The sequence below is a fragment of the Anopheles cruzii genome, chromosome 2, assembly GCF_943734635.1.
Source record: "Anopheles cruzii chromosome 2, idAnoCruzAS_RS32_06, whole genome shotgun sequence".
Lineage (NCBI taxonomy): Eukaryota > Metazoa > Arthropoda > Insecta > Diptera > Culicidae > Anopheles > Anopheles cruzii.
The window spans coordinates 13565136-13593071 of record NC_069144.1 but is presented as its reverse complement, the minus strand read 5'-3'; the positions used below and the strand labels follow the sequence as shown (position 1 = coordinate 13593071).

General features: G+C 51.6%; 2 protein-coding genes across 5 annotated transcripts; one reads left to right on the top strand and one right to left on the bottom strand.

Moving 5' to 3' along the window:
• Positions 1–697: 697 nt before the first annotated feature.
• LOC128277490 (uncharacterized) lies at positions 698–21810 on the top strand. 3 transcript variants are annotated; one of them, XM_053015950.1, is made up of 6 exons: positions 698–934; positions 1294–1841; positions 10840–11376; positions 13047–13268; positions 13875–14099; positions 20574–21810. In XM_053015950.1, the coding sequence occupies exons 2-6, from the start codon at positions 1396–1398 to the stop codon at positions 20764–20766; spliced, it is 1623 nt and encodes a 540-aa protein (XP_052871910.1). In that variant the 5' UTR covers positions 698–934; positions 1294–1395; the 3' UTR covers positions 20767–21810. The 3 variants fall into 3 exon arrangements, with proteins under 3 accessions (XP_052871910.1, XP_052871911.1, XP_052871912.1); XM_053015951.1 differs by lacking the exon at positions 13047–13268; XM_053015952.1 differs by lacking the exon at positions 13875–14099.
• A 922-nt stretch (positions 21811–22732) lies between these two features.
• LOC128275116 (protein HID1) lies at positions 22733–26683 on the bottom strand. Of its 2 annotated transcripts, XM_053013523.1 has the most exons (5): positions 26563–26683; positions 25286–26362; positions 25123–25213; positions 24531–25060; positions 22733–24455 (listed from the first exon to the last, which is right to left on the bottom strand). In XM_053013523.1, the coding sequence occupies exons 1-5, from the start codon at positions 26626–26628 to the stop codon at positions 23571–23573; spliced, it is 2649 nt and encodes an 882-aa protein (XP_052869483.1). In that variant the 5' UTR covers positions 26629–26683; the 3' UTR covers positions 22733–23570. The 2 variants fall into 2 exon arrangements, with proteins under 2 accessions (XP_052869483.1, XP_052869475.1); XM_053013515.1 differs by having other exon boundaries at positions 22733–25060.
• Positions 26684–27936: the final 1253 nt, after the last annotated feature.

Here is a 27936-nt window from a genome sequence, read left to right as displayed (position 1 = left end):
GAACTCTGTCATTTGGACTGTCATTACTTGGAATACTTCATTTTGTTATTTTACCCCGTATCAACATGACGAATACGAAGTGACGCCGCGTTTTACGGCGGACGGACTAATTGTTGTTTATGCCAGCAGCAGATTGTTGTTTACATAATCCGGTGCCGGTTTCATCTAGCAACCCGGCAGGCTTCATCGGTTTGATCCAAGTAAACAAGGCGGTGCAACGATGACACTGCTTTCGATCGAAGTACACTGGGAAAGGATTGTTTCGGTTCGCATAAGGCGCACCGATTTAAGCGGACTGAATCATCGCCATCGCCAAACACAGAACGCTTCCTACGTCGACGAGATCGAAGACCGAAAAGGTAAAGTTTGTCGCTGAATCATCGCGACCACCCTGTGGCTTTGCAACGTCATCATTTGGCGAACACCCGTCGTTGCTGGCTGGCACATTTGGCGACGACGATGGTGGGCTCGCCAACGTCTCACCGCGACTCCCCTTTCTTCGATGTGTTGGTTTTGCGCTCGAACCAACGCTCCCAAGCGAAACGGCAGTAACCGTTGAGGGCAGAAAGAAAAGGTGCGTTCATATAAAACGGTTCGCTTCGGCTCGGCCGATCGTTATTCGCGTGTCTGACGTTTGTCTGGTTGCGCGCGCGCCAAATCCAAGTTACGTCGAGAGCGCGTTTTTGATCGTCGAATCGCTAGAGAAAGAGGCGAAAGAAAAGAAACCCCAATAAAAAAGGCGACCGCGCAATCGATCCTGAGAATCGGTTTCACTCGAATCTCCTGTCCTGGTGGCTCCTGGCGCAACGTCGAAGGTTACAACGTCGAATCCAATCGGCGGACAGTTACACCTTGCAGTTTTTGAAAGCTTTCTACAGAGCGGGACCTCAGGAGCGTTGCAGAAATCGGTGTAATCGGCGAAGAAAACGCTCAAGTAAGTGAAGTGCTGCATCCCCCATGAAAAAAACGGTGGTTCCAAGTAGGCGAAGAAGTGGATTACGCACGCACCGGCAAGTTCTAGCATCGAGGGGGGAGCCTATGCTTGTGGACCCGGTAAAACAGTGGAACCGTTGGCCACCGAGAGGGGTCTAATTTTACGCCCAATTAGCGCGCGCGGTCTAGCAGAAATCGGGCGGATCGGATCGTGCGGATCGTCTTCTTGGTGGAGTTTGCGAGGCCAAGTGCTGTGTGAAAAGCCTGTAGATGTTGTCAGTTCCCATAGAAATCCCTTAAAAACCGAGACGCTCCCAATGATTGTGATTAAAGCATGTGTTTTTGGTGTTTCTTCTCCAGATTTGACGCGGTACCCAGTGTCTCGCAACCGGTGTCCTTGTGCGAGCGGTGCGTTGTGCGTTGGCCCAAACCAGAGCACGCGATTGGCATTGGAGAGTAACGATGGCCCGGCAACACCAACGGCCGACGGAGTCAAAAGTGAAAGTTCACCAGCCACTGGCACTAGAACGCAGCAGCCGCCCTTTTATGTGGACATCCGTGCCCTTGCTGATGACGGTGGTGGTGCTCCTGCTGTCACCGACAGTGACGCCTGTCCACGGACAACGGCTCCCGGAAGGCAGTGCGTTACAGCACACTTCCGGATCCGGTGCTGGTCCTCTGCATCATCGGCGACACCAGCAGCATCATCACCATCGGGAATCAGCACCCGTCGTTGATCTCGACGATAAAGTCGCGGCTGACGATGACGGTGGTGGAGGCGCAAATCCCCACAACGGGAAGCCGCTCGGCAACTTCCTCCTAACCGATTACCTCAACGACGGTGAACGGGAACGGCGCATCAGTTGGAACGGCATCATCGGCAAGGAGACGAGCCTCGCTGACACTGGGTAAGTGTCCGACTGAGCGGCTATCGATTTCCCGAAATTTGCAATGGGGTTGTACTTCAGATTATATGGTGCATGCGATGCACAACACGCCGCATGGATTGCCTCTCATGGAATCGATCCGGCCGGGGCGCTAGTTGCAGTTGAAGAATGCTTTCAGTGTTGGTCGATTTCTTCAACCCACGTCCACTTAAATGGTTCGGGGTGGAAGTTTCCGGACGACGTCCGGAGGACTTCCAGCAATTAAACTATGCGACTGGGAGTGATGGACAATCTTGAGTGGTTTCGGTACACGGCACCAGCCGAACAGAGGACAGAGGGCGTGGAGTTTTAATTGCTGTCGTCACAAGTCAGGTCCGGTAATCGTTGACCAAATTTTCCGGTTGTTATCCACTTCAGGAGCGGGGTGTGCCCTTCACCCATCACCGACCAGCCACCAACCACGCACATTTTTTGGGCCAGAGAGAGAGCGAGCGAGAGAGAGAGAGAGAGTCTTTTTAGGAAGTTAGCAAATCGGGCCTAATTGGGCTGGTAGACTGGTTAGGCGCTAAGGTGTTCATCATCATCATGTGCCAGTTTTCCAAATCCTCCGGTCCGGTGCGAGGTGCCAATTGGTACACCACCCCGTGACGGTGTACTTTTAAAGTTTTCGCTCATCGGTGTTAAAAGACTGGGCCGCTTAGAGAACTGATTGTCCAAGGATCGACAGCATAAAGATATGCTCGGTTTCTTACCGTGTCTCTTTTCTTCCGGCAAATTATGTTCCATACTCCTTCGGAGCCACAGCTGGCGAATGTGGATCGCCATGGAACCGACGCCCAAAGTCCACCCGTTTGACCAAACGGGGGGGGGCCATACATTTGCATAGTAATCATCGGCGTCGGCCAGTTGCCAAGTACTCACTTTTGGGTACCACCCCAGGCAAGCCCCAGTTTCGTAACACGCTTCGACGGACATTTGATGTGCGCGTCCATCGAAATACAAACCGGATCGCGTGATCGTTTTTCGTAAAGCTCGTCCTTTCGGTAAGTGACGGAAAACTGGTTTCTGGCGAACTGGCCTGATTAGGGGCGGAGAATTTCTCTTCACAACGAGTTCTGAAAGTGTCTCCGATGTCAGTCGGCTCGCATAATCAGACTACGGCAGACGAGCTGCGAACCGCGAACAGTGGTTCACCTTGACCCATGTGGAGAGTAGTGTAACTTGATTGACCAAATAGCTACAGTTATAGTTTTCTCCAACCCACCTCCAACCCACCAACAGGCGATCGGAAGATGTTGTAAGATCCGGTGGCGCCCTCTACCGATCGTGCTGGTGCCTTCTGCTTGGCCTTCTCTTCTTTTCTGGGGCTGCCAACCAACGGTGATCTGGTGATTGAAAGATTCGCCAGAAATAATGTGTGCGCGGTGCCGGTGGCGTTAGCGAATCCTTCGAACGAAACTATTTTTAAATTGAAACCAACCGGTAAACCGGCGTACAAGATAGATCATACGATCGTACGATCTTCAGTGTCGCACCTCGGTGACGGCGTAGTCCGTCACGTAGATCCCCACAGACTTTGCACTGGTGGGGCCCAAGGTGGGGGCTGGCACCGCGGCGTCGGTTCTGAATTGCATAATACAGTGCTGGCTGGTGGTGTGCGTAGTGGGAACCCCCCTTCGGGTTTTTGACAGTTTAAAATTATGCAAACCATCGCGCCACGTTGTCGTTTGTTTCGCGGTATTGGACATTTTTTTCTCCTGCGCGAGCGTGGCCGCCGTGCGTTTGTTTGTTTTTCCTTTTTTTCTTGTGGCGGAAACATTTTGTTTACAAACCACATACGGGGGGCGGCCCACACACGGATGTGCGTAGCGGTTTATGCTTCACCTTCTAGCTACGCATCGGTAGTCGCCTCGTGATAAGTTGCGGTGCGTTCCTGCGCCGAAATTGCCACTTATCGGCGTGGCGCGAGCAGTTAAAAATAGCACCACTACACCCCGTTTGCGATTTGCTAGTCAAATGTCATCATTGTTGGATCGAGTTGGGCAGGAGGAGGGCGCGCGTTCCTGGTTGTTCTTCTGGGATCTCCGTGGGAGCTCCGCGAACTCTTCAGACACCGACATCAATATTTGCGTTGACAGATGAGACTGAATTGCACGCCAGTTGTGTGAAGTTTAAGCGGGCCCGTCGGCAATCAACGTTGATCGTTCGAACGTTGAATTAACTCAATTAAGCGAGCGTTGCGTGCCACTTTCGTTTGCGATCGATTCGGTAGGGGGCTGAGAATTTGCTGGGAACCGAGGATCACCGAGAGTTGACCCGTTTCATTAGCCGCAATCGAAAGTGCGCCGGGGGACCGAGGATCGATTGCGTGAGATCGCCGAGACTGCCTAGGTATCTTCCCAGACCTTGACATTCGTACTTTCGCTCGTCCGAGTTATTGACCGAGGACCGAGGACCTCGGGAGGCTCCTGAGTTGGTTCCTTCGGGTTTTATTATTCTAAAACCCGAGCATCGGATGATCGGGTGATATGGTTCACTGGATTGAATGTCCGCCTGAATGGCTCACGGTTGTTGGAATGTCGAGTGGCATAATTAGCTTTCGGGAGTCGAAATGGAGCGGAACAGGTCCCATGCCAGCCCATGCCATACGAGATAAGTGACACCTGTGACGAGAGAAGGATGGTCCATTAGCATACCGGTCCGGCAAGAAGTGCGCCGTTGCCTCACGCGCTACAACATACTTGACCCGCTCCAATGTCAACCAGTCCACGGTGGTACCTGCTGGCTTGGCTGGTGGCTTCCGAAGTGGATTGTTTGTGCGGAAGTCTTCCAACCTCTTCCGAGTTCGAGAGTTAAACAAATCGTTGTGCTCGGTCGTGTCGTGCTGCACCGCATTGTTTGCGCTTCCCGACCGTCGGCGGCAGCGGCGGGCCAAGTGCTGCCACTCGCACCCCATTCGCACAGCATGCGTTTGATCCTTTTATTAGGACGGAAGGCTGATGATGATGATGATGGCTCAGTTGCACCACGTGGAACGCGTGCAACCAACCCCAAACGATGATGGCGGTAAACAGTTCGTAACTCTGTGTCCGTAGGGATATTTCCCTGGCCCGGTGTCTGGTGGTAGCAGCATAGAGCATAGGAAGCATAGAGAAAACATTAAAAGCAATTTGCTCAACGAGCAGCGGGACAAATCTCGGAATGTAGACAGCACCGCCCAGGCCCAGAGCGGGAAACAATGGGTTCACATACAGTTTTGCGCCCATTTTTCCGCCGTCGTGGCTCGGCCACACGCGCCGGGTTGCGACTTTTAGCGAAATGAGCAGCACACTTCCGAGCCGAGGGTGTCCGGAAAGCCGGGTCCGTTCTCCTCCCCCTCACGGGTCCAGGAAGTCTGTGTCTTTTGTGTGCAATTTGATACGAATTCGGTCCCCTTTCTCCGGCCGGACCGGATGCCGTGCTCCGGGGATGGGCTCCGGACCCTCCGGTTGGACCAGATTAGACGGATTTACACTTAATTTAATTCGCAATAATAATTGTCGCATGGGAATTGTTACTTCTGGGTGTGGGAAGTGGTCCAAGTGTCCCTTAGGGCTTAGGACACCCAGCGGGCCGACCGCGGGGAAGGTCACGAGCGTCTCAGCGCTCGTTGGCAGCACTCTTGAAGTGCGTCACTCGAGCTTCGCGAGGGGTTCCGGAGGCCCAGTATCAATTTCCAGTGGTCCATTTGCGTTCATCCTCCGTTCTTGATGCGATACGAACAACCATAGCACAAAAAACTGCATAATTAACACTTTCCGCGACGTGACTTCCCCCGGGAGGTGTAATTGGTCGAAGGAAATGGAGCAACTGATACTCGCTTCTTGAAGCCGAATCAGCATAAACCAGGCACCGTGACGTCACTAGACGAAACATCGTACGATGTTTGGTATTCCACGAACGAGAAGAAGGCTCTTTCCAGCGGGCCAACGCGGCAGCAGCGATGTGCAGAAGAAGTTATGCGGTCCGCGCAGCGCAGAGGCGAAAAAGAAACCGTGGGTCAATGCTGGTGCTGGTGCGCGAAAGTTAAACAACCGGACCCCTTCCGAGAGCCAGCCTGGCCTTCTAATTATACACTGTGCCCAAAAAGTGGGCGCTTTTGGCAAATGTTAGTGTTTGAGTGACTGACAATTGGCGCTGGCGTTCGTTATTTTCTTTTGGCAACTTTCTTAAGTGCTTAAGTTGGTGCTTTTGTTATTCGTCATCGCCTCACCGCGGGATTCTCACAGGGGGCCATACTAGTGCATCTCACCGGTCGGTCGGTGTGGCGCCCACCACGTTGCATTCCACCTCCGACAGAGGGTTCGCGTTGCGTTCCTCGTGCGTGCGTGAATGCTCGCTGCACAGAGAGGGCGATGAAATACACGGCGACACCACGACATCGCGATCGAGCGCGACCGAGCGCGGAAATTTATGCTCACCCGCTGCACGTTGACATGGAAAGCCGTGGGTTGGATTTGGGGGCGAACAGCGATCACTGGATCATCTATTTGAAAAAAGAACCAGCAACGCGTTGATTAGTTGTTTTGACAAGCGTCTAAACGGCGTGACACGGTCACGTGCGTGCGTGGGATACCTTTAAATTTATTGCCCTCTTCTCCATTGCTGGGTTGAGGAAAATTTCCCAGTGTCCGATTTGGGTGGTGTTTTCCACTCGTCGACCGGCGGCCGTTCTTGATGAAACAGTTTTTTCGCTAAACCAAAAAACCGGACTTGCGATGAGTGATGAGAAAACAATTTACGAGAACCACTGGCAGTCGAGGAACTTATGATGTATCCATTTTTTTCGCATTTGTTGCCGGTTCAATGTTTTTATTGACCACCATCATTGGGTTGGTCGGGATCATTTAACCTAACGGTTGATATTTCGACTCCCGATCGGAGCAGGTCGCCTTAAACGTTATAACGGGTCGGTTAACACCGCCACAATGTAGCACCATTTATCATCGTCTCCACTCGCTAGCAGCAGAAAAGTGAAATAAAATAAATCGACGATGAAGCAACCGGATCATCGGTTACGTACCGGATGCTGAACGGGCGCTGGTGCTGGTGTCGCAATGATCGTCTGCGAGGATACGAAAAACACGATAGTCAACGTGGTTCTCGTGTTCTTCATAAACTTCCGTCGGTCCGTGGGATGCCGCGTTGAGAATTGGAGCATAAAAGTTCAAACAGCTCATCTTCCAGTCAGCGTTCGACCCGTGGCATCGCCTCGTAAGTCTGCTGCGCCCTCCGACAAACAATTATGCTCTCGGATTATCGTATAAATTTGGTCACTAAATTTTTATGAACTCCTCGCACGGCGCACGACGCTTCGCTCGGAGAATGGTGACGGGAAGGCAATGATCATTAGGAGTTTTCTCCGCTTTTCGCCTTCAAACGATTACTTAATTTACGCCGGATATCACGACGGCGACGGTCGTCTATGGAACACGCTGGCTTTTCTGGTCCAATATCTTGCCCCGTGGCCCGTGTCGGTGTGGAATGAGTCTGCGTTACTTTGCCCCGAATGATCGGTATCTAGAATGGAGATTGGGCGGAAAGAAAGTTAATATAGAAGAGAGCCGCGGTGCGTTGTTTGGAAATTCCGTACATCACAGGAGCGGCAACGATCGCAACCGAACTGACGAAGAAGCTGACGACCGTTGTTTGAACCCTTCAAGTGAGACAGGGAGATCGGGGAGAACCACCACGACCGTTGACGTGGCCCGAGGACCGTCCCGATACCGACAAATGCCGAGCGGGGGCATCTTTCCCTATTTTAATTAATCGTTGTCGCCCGTCCGATGAGGAAGATCTTCACCGAGATTTGTGGAAGGATTTGTCCGGGGGCTTCGGTGTAACTTGTTCCGCGAGGCAAGTAGTAATACACTCCGTTGTTTTGATTCCGGCTTCTACTGTGCGCGATGCGATCGTGACACGCACGTTCGCGTGAAGATCGTTCGAATTCCGACCATTGCCGTTCAAATAAATAGATCGCCACGTTGCCCGTGGACTGCCGTTTCGCTTTCTTTCGAACGATGCAACCCGGCTGCACTGGCCAGCAAATGGTTTATTTTAGTTTCGGAACCCGTGCCGAGAGGGAGTCTCGCCACTCCGCACACTTTATTCGACACCGATTATTGGAAGCGGAAGCGCAGTTTTCCCATTGATTTTCTTTTGAAGTTCGAAATCGGCATCGATGATGTGCACCACACTTCAAACGGATTCTTAAGATCTTGATCGTTAATGTTAATAAACGTGGAACGGGCGCGCTCGCGGCCAGCGCCAGGGAGAACCTCTTCAAGGAAATTGATTATTGTTTACGACAGCGACACTCCAACGGGGACTCTACACTCCGGGTCCGGTGCGATCTGGAATAGCTCCACATTTTGTGCCTCTTTCTTCACCGGAACACGCCATCGCCAGAGGCCCCAGCACCAGCACCGTGTTCCGATTGGTCAAGATTGTTAATCAATAAAATCGTCTTAAGCAGAGAAAAACATAGGAAGAGAAATAAATTTAAATAATCTCTTAAGGGCTGCTCTCTGCGGATCGGGATTACACAAACTATAAAATGGATGTAAATAATAATTCTGATAAATTTTATTACACAAGAATCGTAAGAGGCGTTCTCTGGCCATTTCTTTATCTCTCGAGTTTTGTTTGGGCCGCACAAAAGTGGGCTGAAATTCGAAACCTTCCGACCGTGTGTTGTTGCTTGCTTCCGCCTGGGACCCGGGGTTTCTGCACACTCATCTGCACGTTTCGCCCACAAACCGCACAAGGCGGCAAGAACTGAAGCACCGAGCTTCTGGCAGCAGCTGGCAACGTCAGGCGTCAGGCCGGCTCTAGTCGAATCCTAGCGAAAGATGTTGCCGCTCGTCAACGGCACAACGGAAGATGGATTGGCGATCCGAAGTTTTATTTGTTTTGCTTAACCGGAATCTAGCGAAGGATAGACCGAAGCCTTCGGCGCGCCATTTACGCGCCGCGGATTGATTTGAAGGAAAACGGGATTGTCGAGAGAGTCGCAAAACCTTCTTTTTTTTTATTGACGAGGACGCGATTGAAAAAGCGAATTGAAAAAAAAAACGGATGGGCAAAAGCTAGAAGGCTAGTTTATGTTTGGGCAAGCATAAATTTTGCGCTCAGGCGCAGGGTTGAACCTTTTGTGTCTTCTGACGTTTGGTTGCTGTCGTTTAAACTATTTTTTGGCTGGCCCCACGGCAGGCTTACGACAGAGTTCCGTGCACCACCACCACCCAGCCGACCCGACCCGACCCGTGGTCGTCGTGGTTCAAGGTAATGCGATTCGAGTTTCGAGAATTCGCAGAGGCACCAGTTGTGGGTCGTCGGGCGCGGTGGTGAGTTCACCATCCGCCCGGGGAGATTGCTCGAGCGGGGCGGGGTCAAGGCTCTGGCGTGGAGTGGAAAGTAAAGTGGTGATGCGCGATGACCGCAAGACGGAAAATTCAGCATACTCCACGAAACAGCAAGCTGATGCTGCTGCGCCCTCGTGTAGGGAGCTTTCTTCCAACTCAATCACACCATTTCGGGGCTCGGGTTGTGGTGTCCTCGGGCATCTAAAATGTAAAAAGGGGCAACCCTTTAATCGGATTTACTCTAAACTCGCTCCCTCTCGGTCGGTCGGGGCCCGTGCGGAGGCCGCAAACCGGAGAGTGGAGAAGGACACCGTTTTCTAAGTGCGGTTGCTGAATTCAAATAAACATTGCTTCACATTAGGTGTCACCGGGCCATCATCGGGTGCCCAGTTGCTACTTTCGGGAATTGGGAATATTTGAAATATTTTAACGTCAAATTGTCTAGCGCTTTTTGTTTTGCGCGTAAAAAGGGTCACTTCGTTAGTCCTCCGGAATAGGGAACCGATGGGGGACGGCATTCTGCGACATAAATGCACAGTTACAGTTTTATTTCATCCAATTCTCAAACAACGAGCGTGTAACGATACGCAGCGTGATGCAGAGTGATGACGTAGCAATTGATTTTTGCTCGCCCGGCTGACCATCATCAAACGAATCGGTCAAATCGGACCGATTTCATGGAATTTTGGTCAAGCAGGGGAAAATGGGGGAAAAAAACGCCACAGCAAGAAACGTACTGGGTGCCACACGCTTTGGCCACTCTTTGGCCGGGGACGATTTACGAGATTTCGTAACCGAGTTGATGTTCTGTCGATGTTCAGCGCGCGGTCCGTGCGCGATGCGTCTGCGGGGTTTGCGCAGGTGATGGTTGTAAATTTTTTACACCACACCGTTAAATGTGGCCCAAGCGTTGACAGGCGCGGAGAGAAATCGAAACGAAAAAGGGAACTCAAGCCCACGGTGTTTGTACCGAAGGTGCAGGCCCCGTTTTCGGGGGGAAGAACGAATGGAAAAATAAAAACATTCGCTCGCCTCGCCGATCTCTTGCCGGGGATTTATCTGGCTCTGGAGCGGTCATAAATTATGCACGAGTTTCCCCGGGGTGATAAAGGTGACCGCCGCGGGACCGTCGTGGGCTTTAATTGGATTCCGATCGATCGATCGATCCGTTCGGTCGGTGGTGACATAAACGATGGCCTAATGAGGAGAGAATCCCTCCGAGGAGTGTCGGCAAGAACCGACGGTCAAGAGATTTACTGACTTTGCGATGGCGTCATGAATCTCGAGTGACGCGGCCGTGCGCCAAAAAGGTCCAAAAGTCCACGCAACGTGATCACGGCGTGGTCCAAGATTAAAATGGATGGACCATGGCACAGCGCTACGACGAAGCTTCCGGACGAGCGTGTGGCCTAGAGTGGGCCAATCGCCAACCGATAATGCCAAGTTTTTTTCTTGTTGACCTTGCACACTAGAAGATTAGTGAAATTTCTTCTCCGTCGTTCGTCGATTGTGGAATGTTTACTGCGCCGGTGCTGCGGCTTATCATAAAAAAATACAATAAAAAGCTCATTAGTTAATCAAAACATTTCCCGCTTTCTTGTCGTCCGTCTTTACAGTTCCAACAAAACGCTGGCCCTCTGGCAGATGGCAACCGGCACCTATCTGATGCAAATCATCTACAACAGCGACGGCGACATGATGGACTGCGAGTACGTCCGGCAGCGGTCGCTGGTGCACCAGTTTCACGAACGCTTCCGCACGGAGTTCAAACAGGCGCGGGCACGAAATTTTAGCTCACCGTTCACGTTACCCGCACGGGGCCGCCAGTCGCTGGTGTCGGATCACGAGTTCCGGGAGTATCTCGAGCACGACGTCGTAACGTCCGAGATGGAGGAACTGCAGTACAACGTGTACGAGTTTCCGGCCGGTGTGCCACAGGCGCAACGGGCCGCCGATGCGTTTGGGATGCGCAATCTCACCTACATTCCGCTCCGAACACCGGCCGACATCCCGGACGAGCTGAGGGGCCAGCTGAACTTCCACGAGCTGAAGCAGCGGTGCAACGTGCGGCATATGCAGCTGAAAGAGATCGCTTCCGGGCTGCGGAGCGCGGACCCAGAGCACCAGCGGATAGCGAACGAGAAGCTGCAGAGGTAATTGCTCGCCGTTGCACCTTCTCTCTTGTGCACCCTTCACTCCTTTCGGCACCGAACTAACAAACCCCAAAACACCCACCATTTTCCCACTGAGATGCACTGATTGGGACCATATATTCGGCACCGTGTTTCACATTCGCGCGCATGTTCCGAGCACCGACAACACATCAGCATCAGCACCACGGCATCGCAGAAAAAACAGACCCTTGTTTTGAGCCTCACGTGTCTGTGTGTCTGATGGCAAATTTGTTTCCAAAGTTCGTGTCCTTAGCACTCGCGCAAATCACGCCCCAAATGGAACGCACGAACGCTAACCACTGAATTAACCCCCGCGCGCCCCCGTACACTGACCGGAAACGAATCGGAGCGAATCGTGGCACAATCGGGTTCGGCTTGCTCGGACGCCGACGCAACCCAGCCCCGTCCGTCCTGCTCTACGCAGCCGATTACTAACTACGATGGGGGGTCACGAATTCCGAATCGCTTCCTTTCGAAATCGCCCCCAAACAATGCGCCATTGCGCACATCGGGTGGCACAAAAAATGACGATAAAATATTTGCAATCCTCGTGCGTGACACGACGGAACGCCACGTGACACGATGCTGCGTGTCGTGCAACGTTCTCCAGCGCGCGCATGCGACACGTTGCGGCGAGAAGCACGAACGATGCACGATCGGATGGCGTTGGTGGGCATAGTTTATCACATAAATCACGCCAAAACCCGAACACCGGAACCCCGAGTAGTAGCCCCCGGTGGGGAGGAGTTTGCTTTTGCGCATCTCATCCACGGGGTGGTGTGGAATTCGGTTAGAGAGAGTGAAAGAGATATAGTTGAAGCAAGACGAAACTGATAAACTCGCGGCGGCGGCACACCTGACGCTGCTGCCGGTGACGAAAACGATGTCAGATGATTTTTGAGCTTCCTGACCGATTAATCATGGCGTGGCACGGTCGTCGTGAAGTGGCACGGCCGTCCCGTCTTATCTGCCATCACCGGCGACGGTCACTCCCTTTCCGGTCGGAGGAATTAGCGGCATAACGCAGGCAGTAGTGTTAGCGCGTTGTTGCACTTTATCGATCGGAATGTTGCTACTTTTTATGTTCGTAACAGCGAAAGAGATAAAAACGAAACATAAATTACAGCGTATGACAAGAAAATTAACAATTTGTGGTGTTTTTGGGATGCCGTTAGTTTTGAGCGGGTTTGGTCAGGACTAAAACGTTACTAGAAAATGGGTAAAGGTTCCGGTCACTAACACAAACTCAAACACTTTGCTAACAACACCTAAACTTTACTTACGGTCACCGCATCTTCTAACACACTCACTTTAGTTTTATTGTTTTGTTTTCGTTTGCCTTGCACGGTTTTGGCGTTTAATAAGTTTAATAGATTTCGTTTCGCTCACCTTTTGATTAGCTCCGTATCGCTATTTGATTCAGTTGTATTAACGATTGCTCTTTTTTATTTTCCGTTTCTTTCTATTTTGTTGCCTTTGATTTGCTCGCGCGCATCTCGTATATTCGCATCGATGTAACGAAAAACAAACAAACAAACTGACATTATAACACGTTAAAATCCATCACTTCAAACACACGCATACACGCACATAAAATGGTCACTTTCCGGCGGTGTTTGGACCGCGTTGCATAACCGGAAACAACACAGACACAAGCGGGCCATCGCCGACTGGTTCCTGTCGCCGAACACGAAATGGTGCGGCAAGGGACAATCGGCCGTCCACTACCGCCAGCTAGGAGGCGCATCCCGGGCGGACATGTGCTGCCGGAAGCACGACCACTGCAAGATCATGGTACCGGCCATGGGCACCCGGTGGGACCTGTTCAATTTGCGTCCCTTCACACTCAGCCACTGTAGCTGCGACACGAGGTTAGTTTTGGAGCCACGTGCAGAGGAGAAGTGGCCGCGCTCCGTCCGGGGTGATCCTCTTGGGGATCCTCCCGATTGAGGAGCACGATCGACGATCAATTTTCAGTTTAGAAACAAACAGGGCTTGCGGGCGCGTGAGAGAGACAGAGAGAGAGAATGGGAAAAGGACTTGAAACTAGTGGAGCTAGAAGAAGACTAGAAGATCCGGCGCGGTCACAGCCCCGTAAAAGGTAAGCACCGAATTCCCCCTTCTCCGATGATGTTAATCATGATGCTGATGATGATAGGTCTTAATGGTGCTCCCGGAATCGGTGTGAAGGATTCGAGTGTCCTTTTTCCTCTGTGATACAACACGCCGTTCCCGCCAGTGCGATCCTTCCCAGAATTCCCATTCCTGACCATCGATTTCTGGCGTCGGTCGGCGCTTGCCGGACGCTAATATAAATTTATTACACCCTCCCATTACGTTCGTCCTTTCTCCAACCGTCCGCCTTTCCACTTCGCCTTTCCCAACCAAACACCTGACATGCTACCTGCGATCCGAAAGAAGTTTATCACGACTGCCGAACTAAACATGGAATTTAAATCTTTCCCGCCGAAGCGCAGGCAACGCCGCGACCTGTCCAGCATGCTGCGCGTCCCGGGCACCAAGTGGTGCGGCAAGGGCTGGAGCGCCCGGAACTACGTCGAGATGGGCGGCTACTCGAAGGCCGACCGCTGCTGCCGCCAGCACGACCTCTCGTGCCCCTTCTGGATGCTGGGCTTCGAGACGAAGTACGGCCTGTTCAACTGGCGCGTCAACACGCTGATGCACTGCAGCTGCGACGAGAGGTAAATTCGGCAGAGCGCGCACAATACCCCCGGGCGGCGTCGATCGATCGGCCGGCGATCGGTGACTCCTGCACGATCGGCGCTCTGTGTTATTAAGTGTTATTATTTTACAGCCTGTTAACCCCCCCGATCGGTGCTTGCTTTCTCGGTGTACCTTACTGCCATGGCGCAAGACATGGCGCACAGGGTCAGCCCACCGTTCGGTCCTGCATTGCACAAGTGCCCCACCACGTGTGCTAAACGGTGCCTCGCACTGTGTGGGGCAATGGCCTGTCCGCCACAGTGCAGCACGATCTTTCACGAGATGCAAACCTTGATTGATGATCTTTCTCCGTGCAGCCAGAGTTTCCTCCTGATAGGTAATTTGTTACCGATTGCCTGGGCCCAACTGGGGCCCCTGGAGTCCCTGGGCCGGACAGCAGCGAAGTGGATCGAATTCATGATCGAAATTGATTATAATGAATGATGTGCCGGTTTTCGATCAGTCTGTGTCCGGGCCGGGTCCTTGGTGTGTGGCTTCTGTGGCCCGCGGAGAGTTGAGTTGGGTTGCGGGCCCAGGTTGTAAATTGAAACATCAACCCCGTGACCCTGTGATCCCCGGTGATGGTCGATCTACTGCACCGCTAATGCGATTGTGATCCCGTTTCGTGTCGGTTTCGATTTCGGAGTCCGGCCGCTCCGGTTATGATTGGCTCTGAGATCGGCCACCGGTGGCCGACCGATAAGAGAGTGGTCGAAAGTAAACTCCACCCCGTTAAGCGTTTGGTGAGAATTTTTCTTTCCCATCGGCGATCGTTAGGGGGCTCGTGTCGATGGGGCTGGAATATGCCAATCAATTTACAAAGGGGTCCCTTTTAATTGTTTCGTCACTAATGGATTAGTAATACCTTTCGACACCGGACGGATCGTTGTCGTGTTGGAATGCACTGTTAATGCGGCCAACGATATGACGCGAATAGAGTTTGGTTGGAAGGCGCAGCCTACAACGCATCCAAACCGTGTCTTAACAGACCACGTTAGCTGTTAGAGCGATAATTTGTGGCCAAATGGGTTAGATTCATGGTTCAATTCCACGCTAGACCGTTTTAAAAATGCAAAAAGCCACAAATTGCTGATTGCGCGGAGTAATTAGCGGAGTCATTAATATCTTCTGATCTTCACCGTATGGCGCAGTTAAATTCGATCTGACGTACTCTCCCCGCCAAACGCCAGTAGTTTGTGCGGCTAAATGTGCCCAAAAAAGATTCACTTATTATTTTGCCACCAAAACACCGGGCAAAACCGGGGCCTTCCCGTTTGATCAGCAGTAGACTCATTAATGTCGGCTTTCGGTCAATTAGTGGCATCATTTGACGTACGTGTGTATAATTACGTCCAACGCCGAACGGCCGGCGAACGGCTCTTTCAGGTCGGGCGTCAAAGAACGGTCTCCGATAAAAGCCACAGGAAAGCCGTAAGCCGGAGGGGTACAACAAATGGGCATGGCCAGCAAATTTCTTCGAGGTGAAAGGTTCTTTTCTTCCGCTGGTCGTAGTAGCGGGTACTAATGGGCCAGTTAAATCCTGCTATTGCTGAGATTTGCCGATGAAGTGGTCGGCCTCTTCTCGCAGAAATGGGTCAGTCGACCGACTGCGACGCTCGCCCGGAATTCAAAAGCAGATGGAATAGATTTGTTTATCGGATCATTCTGAAACGGAAACAAACGGGTATAAGAATTCATGGCTGCTTTTGTAGAAGATGGCCTCCCGAATTCCACAGGCCCATCGACGGCACAGTACTAACTCCACTGCAAACAGCGATATTTTTATAAACTCCCTTTTTCGGCTCTGAACTGGAACACTCTATTCGAATGCACACACTGTTTGCTTAGGCTTCCTGACCTTCGCCACCAAAAGGGACTTCTTCTCCGGATTTCTTCCCTCCGAGTTACGGAACTCCGCTTTTAATGATGCGTGCCCTTTGTTCACACCCAATCGGCGGAGTTTGGGACGACGAAAGAACTAGAAAAAAACAACAGAGAAACGAGCATAAGGATAAAAGGAGCGTGTTCTCGGTAACGCACTGCTGGCGGCGCCTTCATCAGAAGGCGCCATTTGCTGGCGAAGGAGAACCGACGGCCCGTTGGATTGGTCTCGTTCGGTTTACGAAGGAAATTACAGCGGACCAGAGGGACTAGTCTGGGGTTGTAACGCATGAGAATTGATTGACTAAATAGAGCTACCCAGGCCAGCTTACGGATCGTGGTAGGTGGTAGGACTTCCATCCATGCTGCTTCGAAGTTGACCCCGCGGGGAGTCGAGAACTTTAAACCGTGGCGTCCCAGGATGGGCCCAGTTGCGCCCTGTCAGCAACCTAGTTCTGACCGGCGTCGGATGAGTGATGGAATGGTTCTCGTTTATGGTGGGGAGCATTGTAGAAAGACATTACCATTGAGCTGGTTGTAGGTTGGCCATTTAAAGGAGATTGAAGATCGTTAAAGATAATTAGTACAAATTATGACAGTTCAAGAAAGGATCGATGTTAGAATAAAACAGGCAACATTGGCAACAGAGACATAGATATTCAGAACAGATTTGGGTCACTGTATCAGGGGATTTTTTCACCCAACTTTCACCTTTTCCTACGCATAGAATCATAAGACACAAGGAAAAGCATCTTAATGATAATGAGAGAACAACAATCACTAGGACTAGGAGGAGGAAAGAACCCAGCGCAGGATTATTAATAAGTGAGCAATCAATTCCTCCTTAGCCGATGAGCTTCGGTTCCGTCGCAGGTTTGAAAAATATCTTTTCCCCCGTGCCGTTAAGCGTTTTTCTTGGGCCACGTATCACAACGGGCCCAACCTCCCACAACGAGGACAAACATGTTTCTCCGATTGTTTCTCGTATCGGATGAAATAATTACGCTCGTCTAGGAATTGGAATGAAAGGCGCTGGAAAAATGAGGAATATGATATCCCGAAAGCGCTGGGGAAAGCGAGAATGGTTGGTTGGTTGGTCAAAAGAACGCGGAATCTATTTGTTCTTTTGAACCGGCCGAACCGGTGGACGTGGCCGCACGTTCTCGTCGACTAGGATCTTCAAGATTTTTATCGCCAAGACGTACAAATTGATCGAGAACGGGAATTAATTATCAAGATCGTATCAATAATAATACTACGTCCCGACCGTTCCCGCCAACGGCAGGCGACAAATGGGTGACGATACACAAGAAGAAAGGAGCGACCGAATCCTGGTTCTTCCATCGCTACGTTAGTCATCTTTCAAGAATCTCGACTTCTTGGCGGATGACCAACGATAGAAGAAAGTAACGGAAGGTAACTTGGTCCCGGAGACAACGCAAAACGATACCGCAAAGTGGCCAGCGACGCCGGCGACGACGACGGTGGGTGAAACGACTTTGAACCATCCTGCCACGCCATTGTCTGCAATTTATGGTTTCGCATAAATACAGCACCTTCAAGCGCCCGTAGTAAAACCGACCGACCGAGCGGTAGCATACGTCGCACGCGGCCCACACGAGAGGCCTCAAAATCTCGGCCCATTTCTATGTTGTTTTTTGCCGCCCGATCCGCTCGCTCCGAAAGTGTGTGTGGTGGCGATTCGTTCCGATTCACCCGGAAGCTGCGTGCGGCAAGAAAGTGAAACCACTTGAGAGGCACCGGCAAACGAACGGACAAAGTCAAGAAGTGTGTGCGCGCCTACTTTCGGTTTGAGAAAGCCTTCGATCGGGGCCGCTCCCCGGCCACTGAAGAGTGTTTTGCTACTGTTTGGCCGGTAATTTACTGGATTGGCACGGGATAGGCCTGCGCGTCTGTGTGGAAGTTCTGGGCCCGCTACGAAGGGACAACGCCAAGTGGACATCTGTCATTGATTTGCGTCCTTTCTCAGTTTTCGTCGAGGGGACCTCAAAGGGACCGGCCACAAATGCCGCACTGCGCGATTAGCTATGGCCCTGGCGGTGTCTCCTACCTTCGCTTTCAGGGGCCAGCTGGTCCCATTTCGATCACCGTCCGGAAACTGCACCGATCGTCGATAAATTTGTCATAATCTATTAACGGCAAAGAGCATATCATTTCGGGCTGGCGGGTGTTTGATTGATTGAATGTGGCTGCGAATCATCGGCTGCGGTTGTCGATGGCAGATGGATTCGAAGGTTTGGCAACCGTCGGAAGAATCAGCTTTATTCATTGAATCATTGTTGGCTTTCTTTATGTGATGAAGTACCAAAGAAAGTGATGTTCAATTGCGAAGAATGCATTCATGTGGTTGAATTGGTTCATTTGAACATTGATAATCCACTTCAAGCGTCATTCAACTCACAACGATGTGATTGTTACATCGGTTTAAACGGTTGCTAAAAGAAACACTCAAATCGATAAATTTAGCGCGGATTGTGGCGAATTGTTTCACTCACTTCAAGTTTTGTTCACTTCAGATCGCAGTAAGCGCGCTCTTAATCTGTCATCTTAGTTGGCAAACAATTTCTGTGGCAAAGTGATCTTAATTAAAATCACCAACCGGTGCAGCTTCGTCTTTCGACGCGGCACTGTTGAAAAGAAATGGCAACACCGTGTCACCGACAACAGCCTCGCTTCGTCTCCCACTTCCGGCCAATTGTCAGCGGGAAGTGGGACAGCAAAAAGGAAGGAACCGTTCCGGTGTTCAGCATCCCTTCGGTCGGGGAGGGCCGACTGGAGCCGAAAGCAAACGGTGTGTGGTGAAGTAAACTCCAAGGCCTACTACTGCAGAAAGGTAGACCAGAGAATGGATTGACTTTTACACCGTCGGCGGCATCCCGTCCCGCTTTGACAAGTGAGACAACACTCCCAAAGCGATGTTTTAACTGGCAATGAGCACCCAGGGGTTGATAATGGATGACGACGACAAAGTGTTAATGCGCTCGGGGAACATGCCGGGGTCCGGAACAGCGAGGACGATTTTCGTTTGCAAGGACTGTGTTTGTGTTTCTTTCAACCGGCTTCCGCTCCTGTCCTGGGCGGTGGTGTTGTAACGAGAGACAATAAAAATGTCACCACCAGTAGTAAGCCCATCTGCCCTTGGTTCGTCTTCCAACGCAAGAAGCATCCTTCGAGACACGACGTGGCCAGAAGCGACATTTTTGTTTTGCTCCGGAGCTTAGAAAAATTGGCCCTCGGGTGAACATCGGGGAACGTGTGACACAATTAATGAGCCAAACGGCGGGTCAAGTGTACACCGGAAGTGCACCTGCGGATGCGTCATTCGAGCGCTGCACTCGTCGAAGGACATTAATCCGTGTGTAATGTTAATGACACGGAGGGCCGCAAATGGTACGTCTTAGAGCCGATTCGCGGGCCCATAAATAATGCCGTGGCAACGCGGGTTGGCGCACATAATTTTTCACCGTAAACCGTGAACCGGTAGCAGTGCTAATGGCAGTTTTATGCGATTGGCAGACTCGTGGTGGTGCCGAATCGAACTCATAAAATCACCACCGACCGTGACCGAGGCGCAGATTGGTGCAGGATGATTTAGTTGAGAACTTTTGTGCAGTCCATCTGGCCGCTGTCGCACAAGATTCTCTGTAGGGTTCCGCCGTGGTGGGCCGATGCGTACATACATTTGTATGGTCCTTTCAATCGGAGGTCCATTCTGGTTTTTTTTCGCAATTCCGAAATGCCGGTGTCGATTTTCCTTTGGCCTTGCGATGTACGACGCAAAAAGTTTTCGTTTACAGTGCAAAGTGGAAGATAAAAATCACTTACGACCAGGGACTGGGACCAATTGTCACCGCCATCTTCTCACATTCCGCTTTCCCATCGGAACGATAACGATCTCGGTGGGTAATCCGTTTAAGAAATTAGATTTTATTAAGCCCTCACATTCTGTACCGCAATCGTGCCGCTCGATGCATCTTGTGGGTTGTTTGGTGGCCTCGTTTTGGGTGGAAAATCGACAAAAAAAACCCCGAGCCAATTCATATTGAGCTCGAAGATCAAAGATTACTATCTTTATTGGTGCTGTCACTGAAGGCACTGCTCGTTGGTCGCTTCCCCGTCGGGTCTCACGACGTCCCACACTGACACACACACACCGCACTCTCTCGAAGGGCTATCGGAACACTTGCGCGATTGATATACGATCCTCCTGTGGCCATGTCAAGCCGTGGCCGTGTCCGTGCAATAAAGTGATTAGTGAAGGGGACACGAGACTGGCGCGACTTTTACGACAAACCTAAACGCTGCAACGGTTTTGCGTTGTAGTTTCCTCCACCCCACACCGGAGTTTATCGTTTCATTTGGTTTTCTGTTTAATGTTTGTTTTGTTTTTACTTTTTTATTGCAGGAAAATCGTTGCCACATCGCTCTCTCTCTCTCTGCTCCGTTTTTTAATTTACATTTACATGCCATGTCTAGATTTTTTGTAATAAAATCGATTATAAATCCCGAAACAGAATTCTAACTCCTTTCCTTCTTCGCTCCGTTTCCAGGTTCCGCACCTGTCTCAAGATGGCCGACTCGAGCGACGCCAATCTGGTCGGCAAGCTCTTCTTCAACATCGTGCAGATGAAGTGTTTCGTGCTGAAACCGGAATCGGTGTGCGTGAAAAAGTCGTGGTGGGGCAAGTGCGAAAAGAAAATTCGCCGGAAACGCGCCCACCTGCGGGACAACCGGAAGTTCTAAGGAGCCTGCGTGCCGTGTGTGTGTGCGAGTATGATTCCTAATGCTGTCGCCATCCATCGCGTGGAAGCCGGATGGCTGCAGGCGGCTACGATCTGTTGATACGTTATTTATTGTGTACCGGTTAAAATTACTATTTATTGCCCCCCATTGCCAGCTCGAGGGGAGCGGGGAGCTTTGCAGCGACACGTGGTGACACTATTTATGCTCGGTAGCAGCTACATCAACAAACGGATTCCTATTAGTTTCGTAAGACACCAGTAGTGATCACAGAAAGAAGCGCGATTTAGAGAGCGAAGAAGAGCGATTAGGACGGGACTGTAAATATGTAGTATTCCTTTGTATCCGATGGGTGCACTGTCCAATTGAGAAAAACATAGATCTGATCTAGGGGCGGCGGTAGCGTCCTAGACTTGTAGTATTAGTAAATGTTTAGTGTGTAAAGCGTGAACTCAAGCGGCGTCTATAGGTTGAATTCCATGACATTAGCGTAACTATTATAAGCGGCCGCGCAAGTGACGCACGTGAGAACCACTATTGCTATGAAAAGTAGGGTCGTAGTAATGCGGTTGCTGAAATCAGCCCAAACGGATATTAAGATATTTAGGACTCGTTAGGTTAGCATTCGGCCCAAGTGGCAGTGGCACAGAAGTCGGACAGAAAAATTATCCTTGGTTGTTGGTTGTAAATATTGAACCTGAAACGCGCAAGAAACTGGACATTGTGCGTATGTAAATATTATCGGAGCGGTGTACATAGGCGTTTGATGGAAGACGGAAGAAGCAAATGGCGGAGGGAATAAAAATCAAAATAACAATAAGCTTAACACTGTGGTGTTTGTGTGTTCGAACGCTAGCGTGCGTCGCCGTAGTTTCTACAGAACGGAATTTGTACAGCCCATATGCATGGAAAGGGAAGCGATTTAGCCACTACGTAGCCAATTGAACTTACAACGGTGATCCACAGAGAAATGGGAATCGTAACTCACCGCCCTATTGTTCCAATCTAACTTGTTCCACTTTAAACTGTACCGAAATAATGGAAATAAAGCGGAAAAGTTCTTAACGTACAGCAGAAAGGTTTTCTTCATTGAGCTGTGTCCGAAAGAAGCGCCTCTAGTTGTCCTAATTTAATCTGTACTTACCGAACAACTGCAGTTGAATTTCCACGGAATGTAACGGTCGTTTTGCGGCTTTTGAATCGATTGCATACAACTTGTGGAGCGCTCGAAGAAACACTTGCATGCGAGCACTCAGTTTCAGTTGGCGGTCGCATAGGTGGCAGCACCGTCGTCCGGTGCTAAAAATAGACACCCGGTTCGAGATCCGCAGAAAGCGTACGGATTCGAGCGCAACCTTTCTCGACCGGGAGCGTGGCGTCTCCTGTAACGCGGCTACTCGTGGGTCGGATTACGGACTGATTTGAGGGCGGGAGTTCTGTGTGCTGGACTAGGCCATGTTGACGGGATGTCCGCACTAAGCTGGCCGTCAATATGGGTGTCACGGAGGAGTCCGAGATATTCAGGTTGGCTAAGGAGAGACACACCGAGCGAGGGGTGAAAACCAGCAGCTAAGAGTCTCCGCGGCAAGCAGTAGTGGGATCGCGTCCCGGAGTGGACTGCCAGTGCCAGCCCGTCCAATACAGTCACACCGTGATCTTTTTGCTGCCGCACGGTCCGTGCCACTTTTTACATTCCACACACTTTTTGATTCCACACGCCACATCAACGTTTGTTATCGACACACCGGAAGGACACTTAAACGCGCGATTCCTTTGGCTGAAATTGGAAATTTAGAAACAATACGGAAAGTGAGAAAAAACGAAAGAATGAGGATGATGGACTATTGGAAACGATGAAGGCGTTGTTAGTAATGGGTTCTCAATATTTTCACTCCACCTGAAAAGAGACACCGGTGGCCCACGACTTAACATTGTCTCCGTGCATCGGGGCGGTGCGCAGAGGGTGCGCCGCCTCCCGGAAAAGCTGCACGTCAATATATTTTGTGTATATAATATGCAGTTATATCATGTGTCGGATGTCTAGTTCTTATTGGTTATGATCGGTTTGATTTAAATTACGTCAGCTCACACTTCACACACTCACGGCGTATCTTGTCCGCCCCTTGCTATCTTCTAAAGATACCTTTGTAGACACTTTTGCTCAGACTTTTCACCACCAGCACGGCCGACTCCGGTGAATCCGTTGCGCGCACTGGTGCATGCGTATTACGTTACACCCCTGTGGTCCAGAGGGCGGGAGGAATTAAAGTGTTATAAGGACAAGGTTTGTTATTCAAAATGCACATTACGTGAGGCAGGAACGGTTAGAAGCGAGTAGACTGCTGATAAGCTGCGCTATTTGCTGCCTGCTCTGCGGCCAGGACGCGGAAAACACACGAGCACGTACACGAGAATATAAGGATATCTGTCGCTTAGAGGGCCACGTTAGCAGGTGCTGCGCTGGCAGGGTCATGCTCTCTTCGTGTGTTAAAGCTTATGTTTTGTTGTTAAGCTTAAATACCTAACGCGTTCCTTGGCGGCAGCGATACGTGGGCACATAAAAATATCGCGAAATAGACGAAAAATGTAGTGGAATTACAGTTTAGGCTTTTAGGGGGGGTCTGTTTTTGGATGTCATTTAATTTACCGTCCCAAGCTGTGGATTAAACTTTGCCTTCTCTTTCTCTCTCTCTCTCTTTCTTCGAACGGGAATGATCACGCGGCGCGTAAGTTTAGATTGTTCGGATGTTACGTTACCTTCGGGAGGTCCGTGGGGAGGAGGTTGGTTGTCCGACCGCACCCACACCTCAGACGCGCTGTATCTCGAACAGTTTTACCTCCGTGTCGTACCAGACGGCCGGATCGACGTTGCGCAGATAGATCACGCCCCACATGTACGTCCGGAACCAGGCGGTCGTGCCACCGTTCGCCTGGTACTTGCGGATCAGTATCGGGTGCGGTACGGGCAGCAGGCCCACCAGCGTACCGTGCTGCAGAAACTTCAGTATCTCCGACTCATCCGTCAGGCCCTTGTCGATGCAAATCTTCTCCACCTGCGGCACCAGCACCTGCAGCAGCCGCATGATGGTCTGCAGCGGTAGCTTGGAGCGCCACGATTGCACCCACTCCGGGCTCGGTTGCCACAGTTTGGCCTGCGGACCGTGTGGCGCAGGCGTCACGCGGATGCTGCCCCGCTGGGCAACCGATCGCTTCAGTGGCGATGGCGTCTTGGCCGGGGAACCACCACCCTTCGGTGAGCCACCCTCCGGTCCCGATGACGGGGCCGGGGTCGGTGTGCCACAGTCCTCGTCATCGTCAGCGTCACCGGGAGTGATGAGCTTCCCGTTGGCGCCCACTGGCGACGGACTGGCGGCGAGCGAACTGGGATGCGCCGATTCACGCTCCGTAATGTGGGCCAAGTCGGGCGTATCGAGCAGTGTCGCCTGCAGCGTTCCCGGTTCCGCTTCCTGGGCCGGATGTGAACCTTCCATCGATTCCTCTACGATGTCACTGCGGGCATCATCATCGGTCGCGGGGGCCCCGGCTGATGGCGATCCGCCCTCAGCACGCAGCGCCATCCGTCCCGCCCGATCGGTAATGTCCTCCACTTCACTGTCATCACCGGTGCCACCGGCGCTAGCCACCGATTGGCGTGATTCAGTGCCGGGTCCGGTTAGTGCTGCCTTGCGCTGCTGATAATCCGTAGCAGCATCGTCACTGCCGACCAGACGCGAGCCTGCCGCCGCCCCATGACTAGAGCCACTGACCCGGCCGCCGGGCGCTCCGCCACCCTTGCGGTTGCTCAGACAGCGCGCAATGCCGCCCGCATCGGTCGGTAGATTGGCGAGCGCGTGAAACACTTGCCGCTTGCGGATGATCGTGTAGACGAGGTTCGAGTTGCCGTCGAACTGGTACTGGATGATGTTGTTGAAAATTTCGAGCAGAAAAAACACCAGATGATGGTTGGAGGGGGCCGAGTAGAGGAACCACGGTGTGCTGAACGCCTCCAGCAGGTGCAGCAACTTGATGCTGGCCACCATCGAGAGGGTTTTCAGATACGGCGAAACGTTCACCAGAATCGTCAGCAGGCAGTCGAACAACGGCTGCAGCCGCTGGTGTCCGGTGGCGATGATTTTGTGGAACACCGTAATCAGCAGATCGGCGTGGGTCCCTGTGAAGACCGGGATGTCCATCGGTACGGTGGCCGTGTACGGTTTGTTCAGCCGAACGCCAAAGTTACGCTCGCCCGAGAGAAGCAACAGAATAAACACGCCGATGTGCATCAGCCCGACGCGAGCTGCAAGATCGAAAACCGATCGTTAGGCTCCGGTAGCGCCCGGTATTGGGAACAGGACTTACACTGATCGGCCCGGGAATCGTTCAGATGGTAAAGTATCGGCACAAGGATGTCCAACACATCGCTGCTCTTCAGCACAAAGTAGAGGAATTTCTGTGGACAAAAGAAAACATCCCATCAGATCGCCGCATGATCGTGGCCGCTGGGGACGCTCCTCTACCGTACCTTGTTGTAATCGCAGATCTTCCAGAAGAACACGAGCAGCTCCTGGTGGCAGTGGAGCCGTTTGGTCGAGTTTGGAAGGTAGCTCTGCACGAGCGGATTGTTCAGCAGCCGCGTTACGCCCTTCAGAATGAACTGAAAGTCGTCGTCCCGGTGGATGCGTGACAGATAGTTGATGAAGAGATTGTCCGCGATCGTGCTATCGTCGTGCGTGTATGCAGAAGACTGACTTCCGGTGGCTGGCCCGTTGCCCGTGATGTCGTGATCGAGCGTAACGATCAGAATCTGCAGACAAACTTCGACCAGTGGCTCGAGCGTGTCCGTGAACAGCAGATGGTTGTACGGAACGCCCATTCCGACCGGATCGTACGCGCAGACCGTGTTGAGCAGCGAGGTGAACAGGGGCAACGCATGCCGATTGTCCGCGCTGGTAAAGTGCACGATCCAGCGGTTCGGCTCTTCGCTGGCCGTCGGTGGACGGTACATCGTTTCACTGAAACACGTCAGCAGCAGCTTCAGCAACTCGGTGCGCCGCGAATCGAGGTTCCCGTTGCGCGGTGGCGATTGCGCAAAGCCCACACCGGCCTCCCAGATGTACTCGCAGCTGTCGATGGAGTTCAGTTCCTCGGCCTTCTCGGGACCCGACTTCCGGTAGCCTACGACGCTGAAGTCGGGACAGAACAGCAGATCGCAGATCGCGTTCAGCAGGCTTTGGGCCAGCGGTATCGATGGAGAGGCCGCCGGGTCCTCTTTCTCGCCAGCCGCCGCCGATGACGACGGTAACGAGGACCAGAAAAAGTCTTTCCACTGGGCGTCCTCGAAGATGTACGGCAGAATGCGGGTCAGCAGCCGGACACAGTTCAGCACGGTTTGCTGTTCTGCCTGCGTCCGGCAGCTGTTGTCCACCGCCCGCACCATCCGCTCGGTCGCCTTGTAGCAGAGCGTGGCCAAGTTCGAGGGCATCACATCGCGCACTTTGCGTATCTCGTTGGCCGGCACCAGCGCGAACACGTCCTGCACCGGGGTGTTGTGCTCGCACCAAAACTGTTCCCAGAATGCGTCATCGCTCGCATCGATCGGCTGCGTTCCCCCAGTGTGATGACGCAGTTCCGTCGTGGGCGTTCGTAGGGCATGGGACCGGAGGTTGGGAGGGCAAAGAGAAACATACCATATGTTTAGTACATTGTGTGTACAGAGGAGCGTCCGAGCTATGTCCGCGGATCAACTTTCTTTCGTGTTCCCGCCAACCACAAATTGTTCGCCTCTTCTCCGCTGCTCACCTGACTTTTGCTGGTCAGCTGGACGATGGCTTTGCGAAAGTTTAGCTTCGTGTCCGTGTTCCCCATGGCCTATTTATCGATCGGTCGCGGAGAGCGACCTGTCCACGGCTGGATTTCGCTTTTCTTACTGCACTGGGGTGCTCCGTCCCATCGCCAAGAAACCAGACACCGCCAGTCGTGGAATAGCGGACAAAGCGTTGAACTGAATTGAACAAACCCAATGAGAACAAATCTCCCCGTTGACGACAAATCTCGAATGAAAAAGAAAAAATCATACGCGCATTTGACAGCTCTTCGGCTGGCTGCGGAATATGTCTGGAACGGCACCGATTGGCTGCGTGCTGGACTTTGGTTCAAACGATGTTTGTTCACCCAATTAAAGAGAGTTCATTCCAGAGAGTTCACCCAATTCGAGAGTTCATTCCAGAGAGTTCACCCAATTAAAGAGAGTTCATTCCCAATTCGAGCGTCTAAATGATCGTTGAACTTTATTTTTTCATCTTTCGCTATTCGGTTCTTCTCGTGTTCTCGTGTTGTAAATCGTTGCTCAACAATTAACAAACTCAGTATCCCTGCTTGAGACTGAGAACTTTCTGCCAGATTTTGTTCTGGTCTCCTGGAATGAAACTTTATCTGCAGGTTACTGTGAAGCAATAAAACGTTTCGAAACGATCACGATCTCTAGCTGTTCCCGGCGCGCGTCGCCATGCCTCAGTTTATCCTCATTTCTCGACCAAATCCATCCAAAATACCAAATCCATCCCCTTCATTCCAACATTCCTTGATTCCAACAGGTTGTGGCCGGAATCGCACCAATTTTCAGCCAAATCGGTGGTTCTTGATCACAAATGTCGAATAAAAACCGTTGTTTTGTTTGTTAGTTGCAAAATAGTGATTTGATAAGGGTTATGAGATTATTATAATTAAGATTTGTCAAACCCCGCCAATAATTTGTTTGAAAATGAGATTTTTTTCAAAGCTTTTCTTTCAAGCTTTCAAATTCTTTTCTACGTCACATTGTAGCGCGCCGAACGCTCATCCATAGGGCACTGATGTACTTTGGCAAGAACGTTCTGTTTTCCTACTGCAGATGTTTTAAAACGAAAAGTAATGATCGTTTAATAGCTGCGTCACTGCCCGTGCACGCATCGTCTACGAAATCGTCTTCGGAGTGAAATTGTATAGCTAAGTGTTTCTTATCTCGCGTGCCTCCTATCGATTGAAGGAACTCGTCGCCCGGCCAGACTCGTACGCTGCCGCCATCAGCTACGGCCATAATCTAAGACACAGTAAACGTGACGGAAACGTGTCTCTAATCAACACGCCGTGCAGCTGCTCAGCTGCCCAACTGAGCCAGGGTTTCGTTACTCCATC

Bases quoted from the DNA above. Each gene is read 5' to 3' on its own strand.
- LOC128277490 (XM_053015950.1), top strand. From the start codon at position 1,396: ATGGCCCGGCAACACCAACGGCCGACGGAGTCAAAAGTGAAAGTTCAC. The intron at 13,269-13,874 runs GTTAGTTTTGGA...GCCGAAGCGCAG, and splicing joins CACTGTAGCTGCGACACGAG to GCAACGCCGCGACCTGTCCA. The intron at 14,100-20,573 runs GTAAATTCGGCA...CTCCGTTTCCAG, and splicing joins CACTGCAGCTGCGACGAGAG to GTTCCGCACCTGTCTCAAGA.
- LOC128275116 (XM_053013515.1), bottom strand. From the start codon at position 26,628: ATGGGGAACACGGACACGAAGCTAAACTTTCGCAAAGCCATCGTCCAG. The intron at 26,363-26,562 runs GTGAGCAGCGGA...GGGGGAACGCAG, and splicing joins AGCTGACCAGCAAAAGTCAG to CCGATCGATGCGAGCGATGA. The intron at 25,061-25,122 runs GTAAGTCCTGTT...TCGATCTTGCAG, and splicing joins CGATTCCCGGGCCGATCAGT to CTCGCGTCGGGCTGATGCAC.